Below are 15,121 nucleotides of genomic sequence, written 5' to 3'. Positions count from 1 at the left end.
GTGTTTGCTCTCTGCCACAGAGCCCTGTTGAAGCAGTAAGCTGTTTTCTGTACGCCAGAGCACTTTGACCTTGTTAATAACTCTGGGCTTAAATAATTATCTACTGCAACTGTTTATGTAAGAAGGGAAAAACAAAAAAAACATGCCTTGCAATTTTGGTTGTACCTTTTCTATCTGTGGTGCCCTGTGCATAAATTTTGAAGTCTTGAAGTTTAAAACCTGCCCCAGCTGTAATTCTCCAAGCCGCATGTTCTTGGTATTCTGCCTGCACCCGGTGCTGCAGAAAGAGAGCAGTTAACTTAGCCGAGGGCACCGATTTCCTCCCTCTCCCTTCAATTGCCTTGCTTATCTGCGAAGTGTCAGGGCTCTCACTCTTTCTTTCTTTCTCTCCCTTTCTCTTTCTCTCTGTCTCTCCGTCTCTTGCAGTATGCAGTACTGGGCCAGGAGGCTGGAGCAGGAGATTGATGGAGTGATGAGGATATTTGGTGGAGTCCAGCAGCTCAGAGGGGTAAGCTGTCTGTCTTTTACCTGTGCTGCCTTCCTTGTGGCAATGAATGTTCTCATCTGCAGAAATCACCTGTGTGATCACTTGCAATAAGTCATGCTCTTGGCTCACTCCATGTGCAGGGTCATGGCTGGCTGTGCTTCTGGTTGCTGGTCAATTTGATGCATTTATCGAGTGTGTGGGAGTGAGTGTGTTTTGTATCTGTCTCTTGGGCTGCATGTCACTGCTATCTGAGCATGTACCTGTGTTTTTTTTTTTTTTCTATATGACACACTAAACACATCTTAAATCCAACTAACCTTTCCTCCAGGGATTGAAGGTAGTTTGGTTTGTGTTTTAATTTTAAACTTCTGTTGACAAAGCAGGAAATGTTCAAAGGATGATTTGACTAGCCGTTGGAAGCTCTGTGTTTTTAAATATACATTATGGGTAAAACGGTAGTTCTTGTTTGCCTTCTGTTTCTAAGTGCACAAAACAAAACCCTGTTACTGATGCTGGCATCTGCCTCCTGCTCCCTGACTTAGCACCAGGGCCTGGGTACAGCAGGCTGCAGAAGCCAGACCTCCTCTTTTCCTGGCAGCAGCGCTCTGGGTTGGGTTAGGGCAGTTACAGAATGGCTTCGTCATGGTTTGTTAGGTTTGTGGATCAAAGGGTCTTTAAGACCTTCCCTGTTTCCTCTCCCCAGTAAGACCCTGTTTCCCCTTCCCAACACCGTTGTGCTGACTAGCTGTTTTGAAATAGCATAATTTGAAGTTAGGGTTATGGTGTTAATCTAAAGAAGATAGGCTTCTCTAGCATGATAAATATGTTGCCCCAGAAAAAAGCATGGTGTGTATTTGTGTTTTCTCATGGCAGTGGCATGTTCTTCTCAGATGCCAATGATTTATGGGCCTCTTACTGTCTTACACTAGTAGCTATACTGGCTTCAAGAGAACTGTTCATGTTTTATACTGTTGGTTGTAACCCATTGTCTAAACACAGAAGTTGCACTATTTTCTTTTAAATGCGTTTTAAAATTAATTTAACTGAAGGCTTGCAAAACTCTTCATAGTTCATCCATTCATTTGCGTTCATATTCAAGCTCTAGAATGATGTATCTGGGCTTTGCTTGCATACATTTCAACTGAACTTCAGCTGGATTGATATAAACTTCACGTGCAGCATGAAAGGCATGTACACCACTTGGGTTTTAACAAATATTTTTGATTGTATCCATGCATTGTGCAATGCAGGTTTGCATGTTGGCAGGGTCTTAGAATCAGAGCTGGGGATGCAAGTTTTCCAGGCAATACATAGGCGCAGCAGCCAGCATACTCTTTAGCACAGCACATTTGAAAAATAAAGACTGCTACTACATTTTGTACATGTCCTCTCTTACAATTTATTCTTATTAGCTTTGATTTTGCTCCTTTGCATGTTAACTAGGTATATCATGTAATTTTTTTAATGCCATAATTAAATAGAAATTACACCTCCAATTTGCCAGCACTTGACTCCTATTGGCCAGTCAGTCAATTACAGGTAAGAGAGCTTCCCACTTTTTCTGTTTAATTCTTCTGATAGAACATAGTGTATCACTTTAATGGATTAATACCAGATAAGCTGACTACAGAGGGATTGAAGGTGTTTTTTGAAATCGGTTTTGGAACCTTCTTGTGAAGGGAGAGAGCTGTGCACAATTGTTTTATCTGGTGAACGCATAAACCACCTGAAGCCAAGAAATGAGCTACGGAAAATTCCAGCTTGCAGCCATTAAAACACTAGAAAGGACTAGTAGAGGCTGTCTGTGGATCTTCAGGGAGGAACTTGGGATGTGGAGTTCGGGTTTGATTCATAAATGCAATATCAAGTGAATGACACTTAAAGACCACATTGCTTGCTAGTGCAAACTAGCATAGCTTCACTGATGTGAGCACAGAGTGCTTCATCCTGAAGAACGCGGAGCTGTACTTGCAGGGAGTCCTCTTACCCACCAGTTGCATACAGGTTCATCTGGGTTGCAGTATGGGAGCTGTTTAATGTCATAAAGTGGTACTGTAACCCACTCTGAGACATGGATAAAAAAAAAAGTATTCTGCTGCAACCACACTCAAAATTTAGAGGGTGGCAACTAATTCTTAAGGTTGGGACTTGGTACGTGCTTCCCTTCTTGTAAAGGGCACTACCTGGGCAATGACTTGGACCTTGTAGTTCACCTCGCTCCATCATCGTGCTGCCTTGCAATCAGGATGTGGGTGTTGGGAGTCCAGTACCAACCCGCAGAGCTGTGGTGCGCTCCGACACAGAGCGAGCAGGCTCAGGGGAGAAGGGAAAGCCACTGCCTGAGGAGCAGTGGGAGCTGAAATGTCTGTCTAGCTGGAAGTGAATCCCACCCACTGAGATTTCTCAGGAGGTTTATTATTAAGCAAGAATAGGTCCATGTGGGGCAGGAATGATAAAGAAAAATTGGACAAGTAGAGCCTTTTTTTTGCCAACTTGCTGATGTTCTTTGGGGTTGCCATGTTAGCCTGGGATGTTCAAAGTGTCTGCAGAGGGGGGCTTCTAGTACATAGTGTATAGGGAGTGATATTAGAAGTAGGGGAAAAAAATGCCTCAGTGTCACCAAAGACAAAACTGGCCCTTTTGAACTCGGTGGGGTCTGCTGTGCAGGCGGTGGGTCCCACTGCCAGCTCTCATGGGTCTATGAAGCCTGTAAGCACTGGAGGTGGTGCCATGCCAGAAGTGGATCTTCCCTTTCCAGTTCAGGCCTGACTATCAAAGTAACAGACCAGTAAATAATAATAAAAATACCCTCCTCTGAGGTTTGTCAGGTTTACTTATGAATATTTTTTTTCTTGGGTTGCTGTGAAAGGATGTGGACCTGTTCTTTGGTTATTGACTGAAATCGTGTAACTGTTGTGGCATATGAGGCATGAAATTTATTGTCAGAAGTATGGTGTCCAGGAACATAATAGTGCTGAATATTTTATCTTGCTGGAGTGCTGCCCACCCAAGAATGATTTTTTTTTTTTTTTTTTTTTTTTTTAACTCTTCAGTCATTTCCTAGAGTTGGGGTACTAAATGTCAAATGCTCCTGCTTCCCTCCTCTCCTGCAGGGTGGACAGGCAGTCATCTCGTATGCTTCCCCTAGGGAGATTATTCAAGCTTACACCATTCAGATGCTTCCTTGCTCAAGTGGAGTGTTTTTCCGTAGCAACTACAGAGGAGGGTGAGAAGCTGTGAGGTGCAAAGGGGTGTTGTGCCATGGGCTCGCCTTTCAGCTGTGAGACACCACCTCATTTCTCTTCTGAAGTCCAGACCCTGAAAACGCTGAAGTGCAAATGTCCCCATCGGTCAGACTGGCTGTGGTGGGGCTCCACAAATATCTGAACAGACTGTGGGCTTGGGGCTGTAGGGAGGACCATGGCCTTGCTGAGCTGATTCTCTGCCCAGTGGAGTCAGCATTCAGCCCTTGGTGCTTGTGGTGCAGCATCGTGTTGGCTGGCCGGTTGCTCCTGGTGTACCTCAAAACAAATCCCAGCACTCGGAGATTAGGGCATGTTGCTTTGCCTCATTGTCCTCGCCTCCTTTGTGGCTCACCAGAAATAACTGAGAGCACAAATCATTGCTAATTTAACTCTGACTGGCACAATGATATGTGGAACCCTAAAATGCTAGCTGAATAAGTTGAAATTCTTTAAATTTCAGCCTGTTTCCAGCCTAGATGGTTTCTTCATGTTGCAAAACCTGCTCCGGGATAGACTCTGTGGTTGAGAGAGATTTCCCATGCTGCTGCAGCCCTGTCCCAACCTGCCAGCGTCCTGCTTTGCCAGCGCTTGCGGTGGGACCAACAGCAGCAGAGCCGCGCATGCCACTGGGTTTTGTGTCTTGCTGAGCAGCTCCCCTGGGTGTTTTTAAACCCCCCTTGCTGGATAGCCAGGCTGAGGTTGCAAGTCTCCTCTGGCTTGTTACCTAAATTGTGTTTGATCCTATGTCTCCTGAGGTGAGCAGCTAGCTGGTTGGACCATCTCCTTGTCCTCCTCTAGTACCTTTTATCTGTGGCTGCCTGTTAATGGGCTTGTTCCCTTGCTAACAACTACTGAGGAAGCCAAAGCCTTCAGAATGAGATGGGGAAAAATGAAGTGGTGTAAGTGCTGAGCCCCCTTTTCTGTGCCGTCTTCCTTTCTGCTCTTCTCTCTGACTGTCCTTCCTGAGGACCACTTCAGGAGCAGGGATGAGCACTCACCTGCGCAGTGGCAATGCAGCCTTTCCCTGCTCGACAGACAGGCTTTAGCAGGGGCAGGGTGAGCGGCAGAGCTGGACCCATGCTGCATCTGCTCTCCTATCGGTGGTTTGGATGAACAGAGCTTCAAGTCTGGCAAGCTGTTTTTGCACCCTCCTGCCCTTTCCTCTGGGCTACTGAGGGAAGTCAAGAGATAATGTCTGGATCTGCCTCACTGGTGTATGACTGGAAGATATGGATACTGCTGGCCTTGGTGGTGAGGAAACGCCCAGTTCATAAAGGTCCAGATGGCCCCAAACCTGAGCCCAGGGTGGGGCGTGGTGAGCAGCTTGCTGGCAGAGCTGGGCAGGCAGCAAACTGCTGCATGAGCTGTGCTTGGTCCTCAGCACGTGTGACTGCACGGAGAGGAGAATGAGCCCAGGGAGAGGGTGCCCTTTGGGATGCAGCCTGCTACCCACAAGGGCTTTGCTGAATGTGGCAGAGCAGAAGTGGCTGGACTTGGTTCTTGTAATCAACATCTTATTTTACTTCAGTGGATTTTTCATTTCTCTGTCTTTTATTCTTGCTTGCTATCTTGTGCTGTTTCCTCAGCTTTGTTTTGCCCGTTTGGCATCTCTGCCTGGCAGAAGTGCTGCGGTTCATTCATCTGGTCTTTTGTGAAAGGGAAGGACAAATCCTGCTGGCCAGGGCTTGGGGCAGAGTGACCAGGATCTGTGCAGGCGTCCCCACCTTTGTCTGCCTCGCAGCATCACCTGCAGCCTGCCTGTCCCTTCTGCTCAGCGCTGCTTCTCTGATACGTCACCTTTTGTTTTCAAAGCATGGCCATCCTTGGAGTTGAGGCAGCCACGGGTGAGGAACTGTGGTTGAGCTGTGCACAAACAAGAACTTGGATTAAAAAAAATAGCATACTAGCAGAGTTTTGGCTTGGATCTGAAAAGCTGAAGTGGCATCCACAGTCTATATTACTGCAGTCACTAGCACTCCTCCTGTGATGGGGTCTCTGCAGTACTGAGTGCTTCACGTGGCTGTGTGAGTGCATCCTTTACAAGACTGCTGGTACAGAGCTAGAGAGTCCCTTTACTGCGAGTGCTAGGAGGTAAGACATGCTCTTATCAAAGGAGCTGCCAAGGTTTTCTGTTCAACCTTTTTGATCTTGGGTAACTACTGGCATAATAGTAGCATAGCCTAAATCTTCCATGTAGCTGTGGTATTACATGATGTTTAATTTGCTCTTTTGTTTTCTCTGGGTATAGAAACACCTGGTCCTTCAGTAGGGCTGGAGAATTTGGAAGGTGTTTATGGGACTTTAAATGAACGATGCTAGAGAATCAGAGCCCCCCCTGCACAGTCCTCTGCACACAGTGTCTGAGGAGCACATCTGCTTCCAAAGGGCTCTGTCAGATGGACATTACAGAAGGACAGTGATGTGGTCCTTAGACATGGCAGAGTTGGGAATAAAATGCTAATCTTCTGATATTCAATCCAGTACCATAATCCATAGTTTGGACTTCAAAACGCCATTACAGCGTGCATCTGGCCTTTTCCTTCTGAGGAGTCACCACCAGCCTCCAGAGTGGGAGACGAGTGATGCCCAGTGACTGCATTGTGCTCAACAGTGTTGAGAGAAGGAGTTTGAGCCCAAAGCTTGGGCAACACATGCAGCCAGCTGCTTATGCTACAGCAGCTCTGAATGCCTGCTTTCTTCCAAATGCTGCAAGGGAGAAAGGACCTAACTGAGTTTTCCAACAGCTAGTGCCTGTCTCGGGGCTGACCAAGAGTATGGACTCTGTATCCCAGCAAGATGATGGTTCCATGCTCTTGGTTCCCAGAGCTCTATGCTCTTGGTTGCCAAGCTCATGCATTATCCGTCTGATCCTTGCTGTTCCTCTCCCCCTTTTCCCTCCCCCTCTCCTACCAGCGTGCACACAGCCTGCTTCCGCACACCATTGCTGTGCCCTCCCCTGCTCCTCATGTTTGATAAGAGGAAGTGTGCGATGCCAGATAAACACATTCCTGTTCCAAACTGCTTGGGTTTATTTTAATCTGCCTGGGCCGTTCAGCAGCCTCAGCACTCTGTTCACCACTGAGTGCAAAGCCAACAATATATTATCAAGGAGGAGCATTTAAATGTCCTTAGCCTTGCAGCAGCTTGGTTGGAGAAGGGAGATCCTCTGTCACCCTTTGCATGGGCCAGTATTTGCCATTGTTAGCCCCCTTACACCCATCATCTTACTTCTCACTCTTTCTCTCTACTAGAACCATATTGTATCCGTACTGGGAGATGTCAGGGAAACATATGCTCCAGCTTTTAGTACATTTGCATAATTAGAGTAATGTGTATGAATAATTTATAGCTGTATGTGGCTGCTCAGTGTGTGACGTTAGCACCCCTCGTTAAATCCTTTCCAGTGGGTGGTGCAGATCCTGCACCAGAGCCATTGTGCCGATGCAGTGTACAGCCTGTTGGCAGATGCAGGAGCCCTGCTTTGAGAGATTGGGGTGTGCATATATTTATTTATTTATTTGTTTATTTAGCAGAGGAAGATGGGCACTTACAGTTGTAGGGGAAGAGTAGGGTAGAAGTCTGAGAGGCTAAAATGCCTTAGGCTCTTGGATTCAAAACTTGCTCCATTTATGCAGAAGCTGTCAATTAAAATGTTCTGCAACATTTGGAAGCTGAGGCAGGGATTTTTCCAGCAGGGCTCAGGTGTGACTAGTTTGTTAGTTTGTGTGTCAGGTTTATGGGGTTTTTTAAATGACTTTTTCAGATCATAAAACTTAGTAGCTTGCAGGGTGGGGGCGGATAAACTTGCCTGCACTCTATCACAGAGCCTGATCTCAATCAGTCGGTCAATAAATAGTAGCAAAGGATTGCCTGGGCACTATCTCGCTATTTACCAGCTCTTCAGTGTGCGAGTTCTCATGCTGGAAAGCCCAGAGTCCTAGGTAGGTTTTCTAAAGGAGTGATCCGAGTGGTTGAATTCTGGTATTTATGTTCTGGTTAATTTTAGCCTAAACTATATTTGGTCCTTTCCAAATGTTTGAGAGCCATGGCTGGAAAGCACTATGTAAACTGGAATGAAGTGCAGGTGCGCACACTTAGTAGCTCATTAGTATTATCCACTGGGAAACTGAGGCAGGTGGTTAAGCTCAGCAAGTCTGCATAACAAACGTGTGGTGCAGCCTGGACTGTTCTCCATCATGCATACAGCCAGCGGGTCCTTAGAGGGGTATGTGCTTAGAAGGGTAACAGGCATAGTAATAGTTCTTAAAGCCCTTGCTTTGAACCTTTTCACTTTACAGAATTACTTTGTAAAGAAAATACACTTGCAGCTAGTTGGTGAGTTAGCAAAATCAGAAGGGATTGCTGTTGAGTTTTATGGAGTCATTTCTGATTTATATTGCTGTCAGTGACAAGTTAAATGAGCCCAGCATTCAACAGACTGATGTTCAGGTGCATGCATCTCCTGAGTGCGCTACTCTGCACTAAGTGTCCAAAAACGTAGCTGATGTACCAAGCCAGTCAATAACCATGTTTGTAAGATCCTCATGAATATTCAAACTCTTAAAATTGATGGTGTTGCCATTACACAGCTGTATGAACCCATGGGAACAATGGGACCTTGCTCGAAGTGTCTGGAAACCTCCCTCAGCCAGGTTGTCCTGTCCCTGACTGAAGGACCCTGGGTGGTCCCCACATCCGTTCCAGGCTAAATCTTTACCTATGCATTTAAAAAATGAAGCAAGACAAAATCCAAACTAATCCTGCCAGAATGCAGGATGAATAATTAGGTGGAGATCATTAAAGTTTTTGCCTCTTTAAAAACATACATAGATTATTCTTTAATGGAAAGTTAATTGTTTTATTATTCTCTCCAGATGGTTCTTTTCCTTTACATTCACAGGGGAATTGATATAGCCTGGGATTCAGTCTCCTGTGAGCAGAGCTGATAACCAAAAATGCAACTCTATTGCTGATCAAGATACAAAACAATAGAAAATGTGTATACGTATTCCATCGTAGTTTCAGATTTTAAATATTATTTATAGACTGTAAGTGCCCCGTCAACTTGAAATGCTTCAGGCTGTGGAGTTTGCATTTCTCTTCCTAGTAGGTTTGTCAAGCAAATGCTTGGTATCGGACACTGCCGAATCCTGGTTTTCATGCGGCTGATCAACTGCTTCCAAATACTGGACTGTGGAGGAGCCTGCAACTGCCAGCGCTGAAATACGCAGTTGTGCTAAAAGGTTTAAAGAAGGAAGCTGTCATTAAATACTCTGGGTTATTGTATGGAGGAAGCAATAAGATGTGTCATATCTCCTTTGTTCTGTATGTAGAAATGCAGGAGGGCTTGGGAAGGTGGGGAGGACATGGTGGAGGTGACTTGTCAAGGGCACAGTTGTGGGTTTTGTGTTCTAGTGTGACTTCAACCTGGTAGATTGCAGCTGCGAGCCTGCATGTTAAGTGATCATATTTATCGTTTCTCATTACAACAGATCACCTTTGACATCTGATGTGAATAACTTGAATGAGCCCCTTATTTCAAACACCCAGCCATGCTGACCTGGTGGCCTTCAATGATTCTGCTGGTTTTATAGGTACTTATTCCCTTTTAATTATTTAGAGTTAAAATATTATTGTAAGGGAGGGAGAGAGAGTGGAGTCTGATATTAGATCAGCCTTGTCTTCCTCATTGAAGTCCAGGTGATGTGCTTATATAGGAGAGCTTTGCTCAAAGACTGAGGACCTGTGCTATGATTAAAGCTGTGGTTTGCTGTTGCTTTATGGAAAGAGATGGCTCTGCTTTCAGGAGGAACTGCCTCTTGGGAGACTCCAGGTTTTAGTAACCTTCAGGGTTCTGTAGCTTTCCAACACTTGCATCCTTTGCAGCTAACTTTGATGATGCTGCATACAATGAGCTTGAAGAAAACCATACTCTCTTGTGTTTTACGGATAAGCCAGGCCCTCTCATAGTTTGAGAGGTCATATCCAAAGCAGAGGGAATGAAGGCAGAAAGATGAACACGTTAAGGAGGAAATGTAGCAGGAAGGTGATGCTAATGGTTATGGATTCTCCTCTCCCTTCTGTTGCTCTCAGGCTGATCAGTGTCAACTGACATAAGTGGAGCATCTCTTCTCTGTTTTGATATATTTTTTGGAGGATTTCTGTTTCCTTTTGCAGGATTTACATTTGTGTCTGGTCCTTGTGATTCAGTTATTCACTGGGCCTCAGATTTTATTGACTTTTTTCCCTTTTCAAACTGACCTTTCACACCTGTAAGCATCCAAGACAGATTTAGTATGTGTTTGTTCAGCACCTACCATAACCAATAGCGTCATGCTTTTTGGACACTGACCATAGTATAAATATTAAATAGTAAGTAAGAGCGCAGAGAAAAATCCTGTCTGAATGAAACATGAGATTTGCCTGGGCAAAGAGATGCTGTGAATGAGAGGCATGGCTGTTTCTACCAGGGTGGTTCCCTAAATGTCTGGGTGATGTGTCTCGGACTGGTGGCAGGATCGAGACGTTTGTATGTGTCAGAGGAGGCACTCTAGGGATTGTTTAAGCAGTAGTATTAGTTGTTATCTGTTGGATGCCGAAGTGAAGCCTTTGCTTGTAGCTAGGAGGCAGGGAGCAGATTTTCAGTTCCCTGCTGTGACTGTAAGGCCAGGTAAATAGAGAAGGAGGAGACAGCAGGGGGTTTATGTGACTTGAGGAGCAAAGAAGATTGTAATGGTAAATGTTGGATTACTTTTAAAAACAAGTAGGTCATTGAAGATACCATGGTTGGTGAACAGAAAAAGAAAGAAAGGCGGATTTATTCCTCGTTCTTCTAAAGATTTGTTACACTGTAAAGCTCACTTCACTGCTCAGCATGCTGTCACTTTTAATTTTGGAAGTTCTTTGTTTCTGTTTTTGTCAGTGGTCCAGCAAGGATGACGCTGGACCTGAGATTAGGGACCTGGGATCTTCAGAGGAGCCTTGGTTCCCAGTTCCCCTGGGCATTGTGAGTAGGCTGGGCCTTACCATAGCGCTTGTTGGGAACATCAGCTGTTGTTTCCATTTCCTGCTCTAGCAGGGATTTGCCTGTGAACCTACGGTGCTCAAGACAAAATGTTTAAAATTCGAACTGTCTTTTGTCTTCAGGCCCTTTTGCAGAGTCCTAGCATGCAAGAAAACATTCTTCTCCGTCCCTGCCTTTTGTAGAAGGGAAAAGATGCCCACTTTACGTCCAGTGATAATTATCTGACATGAGGTATCTACATAAAGAGGGTATTCATAGCATCTATACAGTGTACGTCTGATTCTGAGTATAAATGATAGCTCCAATGTATTCTTAAACTCTCAGTGTCTTGGTGTTCATTGAAAAAGAAATCATAGCATGATAATACCATGCTAACATCTAGTGCATTTCATGGCTGATTATTAAAATTACTTGCAAACAAGTTTGCTCTTACATCTCAATACAGAAGAGAAGGAAAACATAACAGTCTGCCCACTGTAAGTTAGTAAATTGAGGCTTGGGTGAGGGAAATCCTTACTCTGCACAGTGAGTCTGGTGGAGGGCTGGGGAGGGAACCTGTGAATCCCAACTCTAAGGCTTATCTTCCAAATGTCTTCCTTAATATCAGCTGTTCAGTTTGTCACTTCTGGCTCGTTACTACATCTATTAGCACTGAGCAATGGATCCCAGGAAATACAAGTAAAAGAGACAAACTTCAGCTTTGAATTGTCCCTTAGGAGACTTCTTTCTGGCATGTTTCACAAGTGGCAGCTTGTTTATATTCATACCGTTTATAATGTGGTATTTTCTCTTTGGCTCTGGCCTCAGCTCCCTCCCATGACCAGGTGATATGCCTTCGTTCTTGCCTTGCCTCTGCTGGTGGTGAGTGTGAGTTTGGAGGGCTGTGCTCCTGATGCAGAGCCTGAGCAGCAGTTGATTGCTAGCTTTCCCTCCTCCTTAGATGTGTGCTAGCTCTCGAACGACATTCTGAGGTGCCTGAAGCATTCTGTGGAAGAAAATTAATTGGTTTTGACAAACCACAGCAGTCCCTTGGGTGCCTGGGAGTGCAACATTTATTGAAACCAGGCAGGAAATCAAAACGCTCTGGTGTTCATTCACCTCCAGTGCAGCTGTATCAAAAAAAAAAAAAAAAAACCACACAAAAAAAACCCCAAAACAAAACCAAAAAAAAACAAAAACAAAAAACAAAACCTAAACCTTAACCTTTCTCTGCATTTTTCACTCTGACATTTGCATCGTCCACTAACTTTCTAATAAAACCTCCTTTTTCTTTTAAAAGTGAGTTTAGTGGTCATGAAAGATGCCCAAATGGCAGCCCAGGGAGTAGGATCCAGCAGCATCAGGGCAAACGTACTTGCCATTCTACTTCCACCTTGACCTGCAGCATCCTGAAGGAGGGTAGGGAATTGCAGTTTTTCAGCACTTCTAGGCTTGGCCTCTCTGCTTACACAACTCAATAAGGAATCCGGCTTCTCCTGCTATTGCAAAACAGTATTAAAGAAGGATTTTTTTTTTATCACAGCTGTAGATATAACAACTTCAATGCAAACCTCAAGCTGAAAGCACTCTGCTAGCAGAAACCGTCTCCTAGCCCCACTCTTCCAGGAGTCTGGCCTGTCTTCCTAACATATTGGTTACAATATGATTCATTTCTAAAACATATGCTGATACCCAGTGCAAGTTACAACCATTCTTGCCGGCAGAAGAAGATACCTGTGTATGTGGAAGGTGTGCTACGGTGCGTAGCCCCTGCTGTGACTGTGCCTACAGCGATGCGAATGCCCTTCAGTCGGACACTGGCTTGAGGTCACTGGTCTGCTCTGTGCAGACTTGCTGATGGGAGTCATTAAGCTACCATCAAGTTTGATTTAGTGTTGGTTTACCTCTGAAAAATAACCAGCACTGTTCCTCATACAACTCTGAAGGCAAGACTGGGAAATGAGGGTAGCAGTTTTTAAACAAAAGCTAGTTACTGCCCAGGTGCAGTCACGAAATAGGATTGGGTTTTGTTTTACATTGGGTGTCCACCTGTCAGCCTGTGAAGTGGCATGTGATTTCTGGACCATGTCCCGCTTGACAGGACTGTGGAATCTTTTTACAGGTCTTTTACTGTCTGGGCATCCCCAGGAATGGTGTTAGTAGGGGGAAATCATATGCTTTTAGCCTGTAGGATTAGGATTATCGTGGGTCCTAGCCTCATGAACTGGAAAGAGTATTGGAGCCACTGGAAAGGACTGGGGAAAGGATTCACAGACAAATGATGTAGTGGAGTTACTCAGCCCCTTCAGGGGCCTTATTGCAGCAGATTTTGGGGGGGTTAGCAGGGTTTTTTTCTGTTGTCCATCACCATAAGATTTATATGGGTATGGTAGGGGTGAGCACTCTGAATTCAGTAAACGAGTGTCTGGGGGAAGCTGTGTGTTAGGCAGAAGGTCCTTGCATGTGTTCTCGGCAGCTGGAAGTGCCAAACGGATGTGGGACAACAGGCTAAGAAACAAGCATTGCCCCAAGACTGTTGGTGTGGTTAGAAACCCTGCAGGAGGATTGAAGCTCCTGCTAATTGCTGGGGTGACAGAGATGGGGAAGTGATGAAGACAGAGGAAGCATTTGCTTCTACAGTCTTGCTGTGAATTGGCTCTTTACAGTTATTGCTTGCAGAGACGGAGCAGGGGTGCATGGTGTCTGTAAAAAGGACAGATGGGGAGACCAGCCTTAGTAGCTCCTTGAGACAGAGCAGGTAACGTGACTGCGGCAGCGAGTGGAGGAGTGTGAATGGCTGCTCGCTCTGCATCATGGTGAGACAGTGAGAACTCCTTAAGCAATTAATTAGCACAGCTGAGAAGCCTGAGCTCAGTGCTAAAGGTGATCTGCAGTTGTACCAACAGACATGCACACAGGCTTTATTTTTCTGGCTTGGGACCTAGCTGGGGGCCTGTCTTGGTGGTTGTTCATGATAAGCTTTTAGAGGCATTGCAGTATGTTGTAGAATAGCTTGTAGAAGCATTGCCTTAAAAGTCCAGTAATGTGGGAGGCCAAAGAGGGGGGGTCATCAGCAATCCTAAATGCAGCTTTGGCAGGTGTCATGGTTTAACCCCAGCCAGCAACTAAGCCCCACACAGCTGCTCGATCACTCCTCCCTGGTGGGATGGGGGAGAGAATTGGAAGACTAAAAGTGAGAAAACTCATGGGTTGAGATAAAGACAGTTTAATAGGTAAAGCAAAAGCCGCGTGCGCAAGCAAAGCAAGAAATTCATTCACTACTTCCCATCAGCAGGCAGGTGTTCAGCCATCCTGAGGAAAGCAGGGCTCCATCACATGTAATGGTTACTTGTGAAGACAAACACCATCATGCCAAATGTCCCCCCCTCCCTCCTTCTTCCCCCAGCTTCTATACTGAGCATGACATCATATGGTATGGAGTGGCCCTTTGGCCAGTCTGGGTCAGCTGTCCTGGCTGTGCTCCCTCCCAGCCCCCCATGCACCCGGCAGAGCATGGGAAGCTGAGAAGTCCTTGACTAGTATGAACACTACTCAGCAGCAACCAAAACATCAGTGTGTTATCAACATTATTCTCATCCTACATCCAAAGCACAGCATTATACCAGCTACTAAGAAGAAAATTAACTCTATCCCAGCTGAAACCAGGACAGCAGGTCTGGGTACTGTAGGAGAAACCCTCACATACGTGGTCTGTGGCAGAGTGGTGCTTCTAGGCTGTAGGACTGCACCATCCCACCTGTCTGATGTGAGGTTACGTAGAGGGAGATAAACGGGCACCAGCACTCGCGAGGAGGGTCGGAGCGCGGATGTTGATATGGACAGGGGTGGTCAAGGGTTTGCACTAGAAGTTACTGTGACCTGAGTGCTGGCAGAGTTGATGCATGGAGTGGCAGCAGTGCTCTCTAATTACTGCATGGGCTGCTTCTTTACCTTTTTGCTCTTCTAATGATTCTGCTTTCTGGAATAACAATTATCTACTTTGGATATCATTTTCTATGGGAAACTGGCTCTAGCTAAAATTGTAAATTAACTGCTTTGAAGCTTATGTCCCAGATGTCAGTAGTGATAGATACTGTTGAGTGGTTTCTAGCTAGAAAAGACTTTGAGCACTGTCATTTTTCATGGGAAAACTTCCCATATGCTTCTCCAAGAGGCTTTTCTGGGCAATTAAGTGACATGCTGTATGCAGAGATAACATGAATTCAGGGAGCTTTTGCATTTCGTCTTCTATGATATACCGTACGTACAAAGAAAGTGGTCACCATGGGTTTGGCCCTTGGTCTCAGTTATTTCTACAGGAGCAGGTTTTGCCACCCCAGCTAGTGCCCATAAGCAACAGGACTCCTGTGGTGTTTGTTGCATGAG

The 15,121-nt window shown here is 45.4% G+C and overlaps 1 protein-coding gene across 1 annotated transcript in view; it reads left to right on the top strand.

Moving 5' to 3' along the window:
• The first annotated feature begins 426 nt into the window (after nucleotides 1–426).
• The window catches only part of CACNA2D2 (calcium voltage-gated channel auxiliary subunit alpha2delta 2), a 202,312-nt gene continuing 187,617 nt past the window's right edge, over nucleotides 427–15,121 (top strand). The window contains exon 1 of the mRNA XM_082322200.1: nucleotides 427–508. Coding sequence (XP_082178326.1) covers nucleotides 428–508 — 81 coding nt within the window. The 5' untranslated portion in view covers nucleotide 427. The remainder of the gene's footprint in view (nucleotides 509–15,121) is intronic.

Source organism: Platalea leucorodia, assembly GCF_965183815.1.
Source record: "Platalea leucorodia genome assembly, chromosome: 9".
NCBI classification, from domain to species: Eukaryota; Metazoa; Chordata; class Aves; order Pelecaniformes; family Threskiornithidae; genus Platalea; species Platalea leucorodia.
This window is presented reverse-complemented; position numbering and strand designations above follow the sequence as displayed.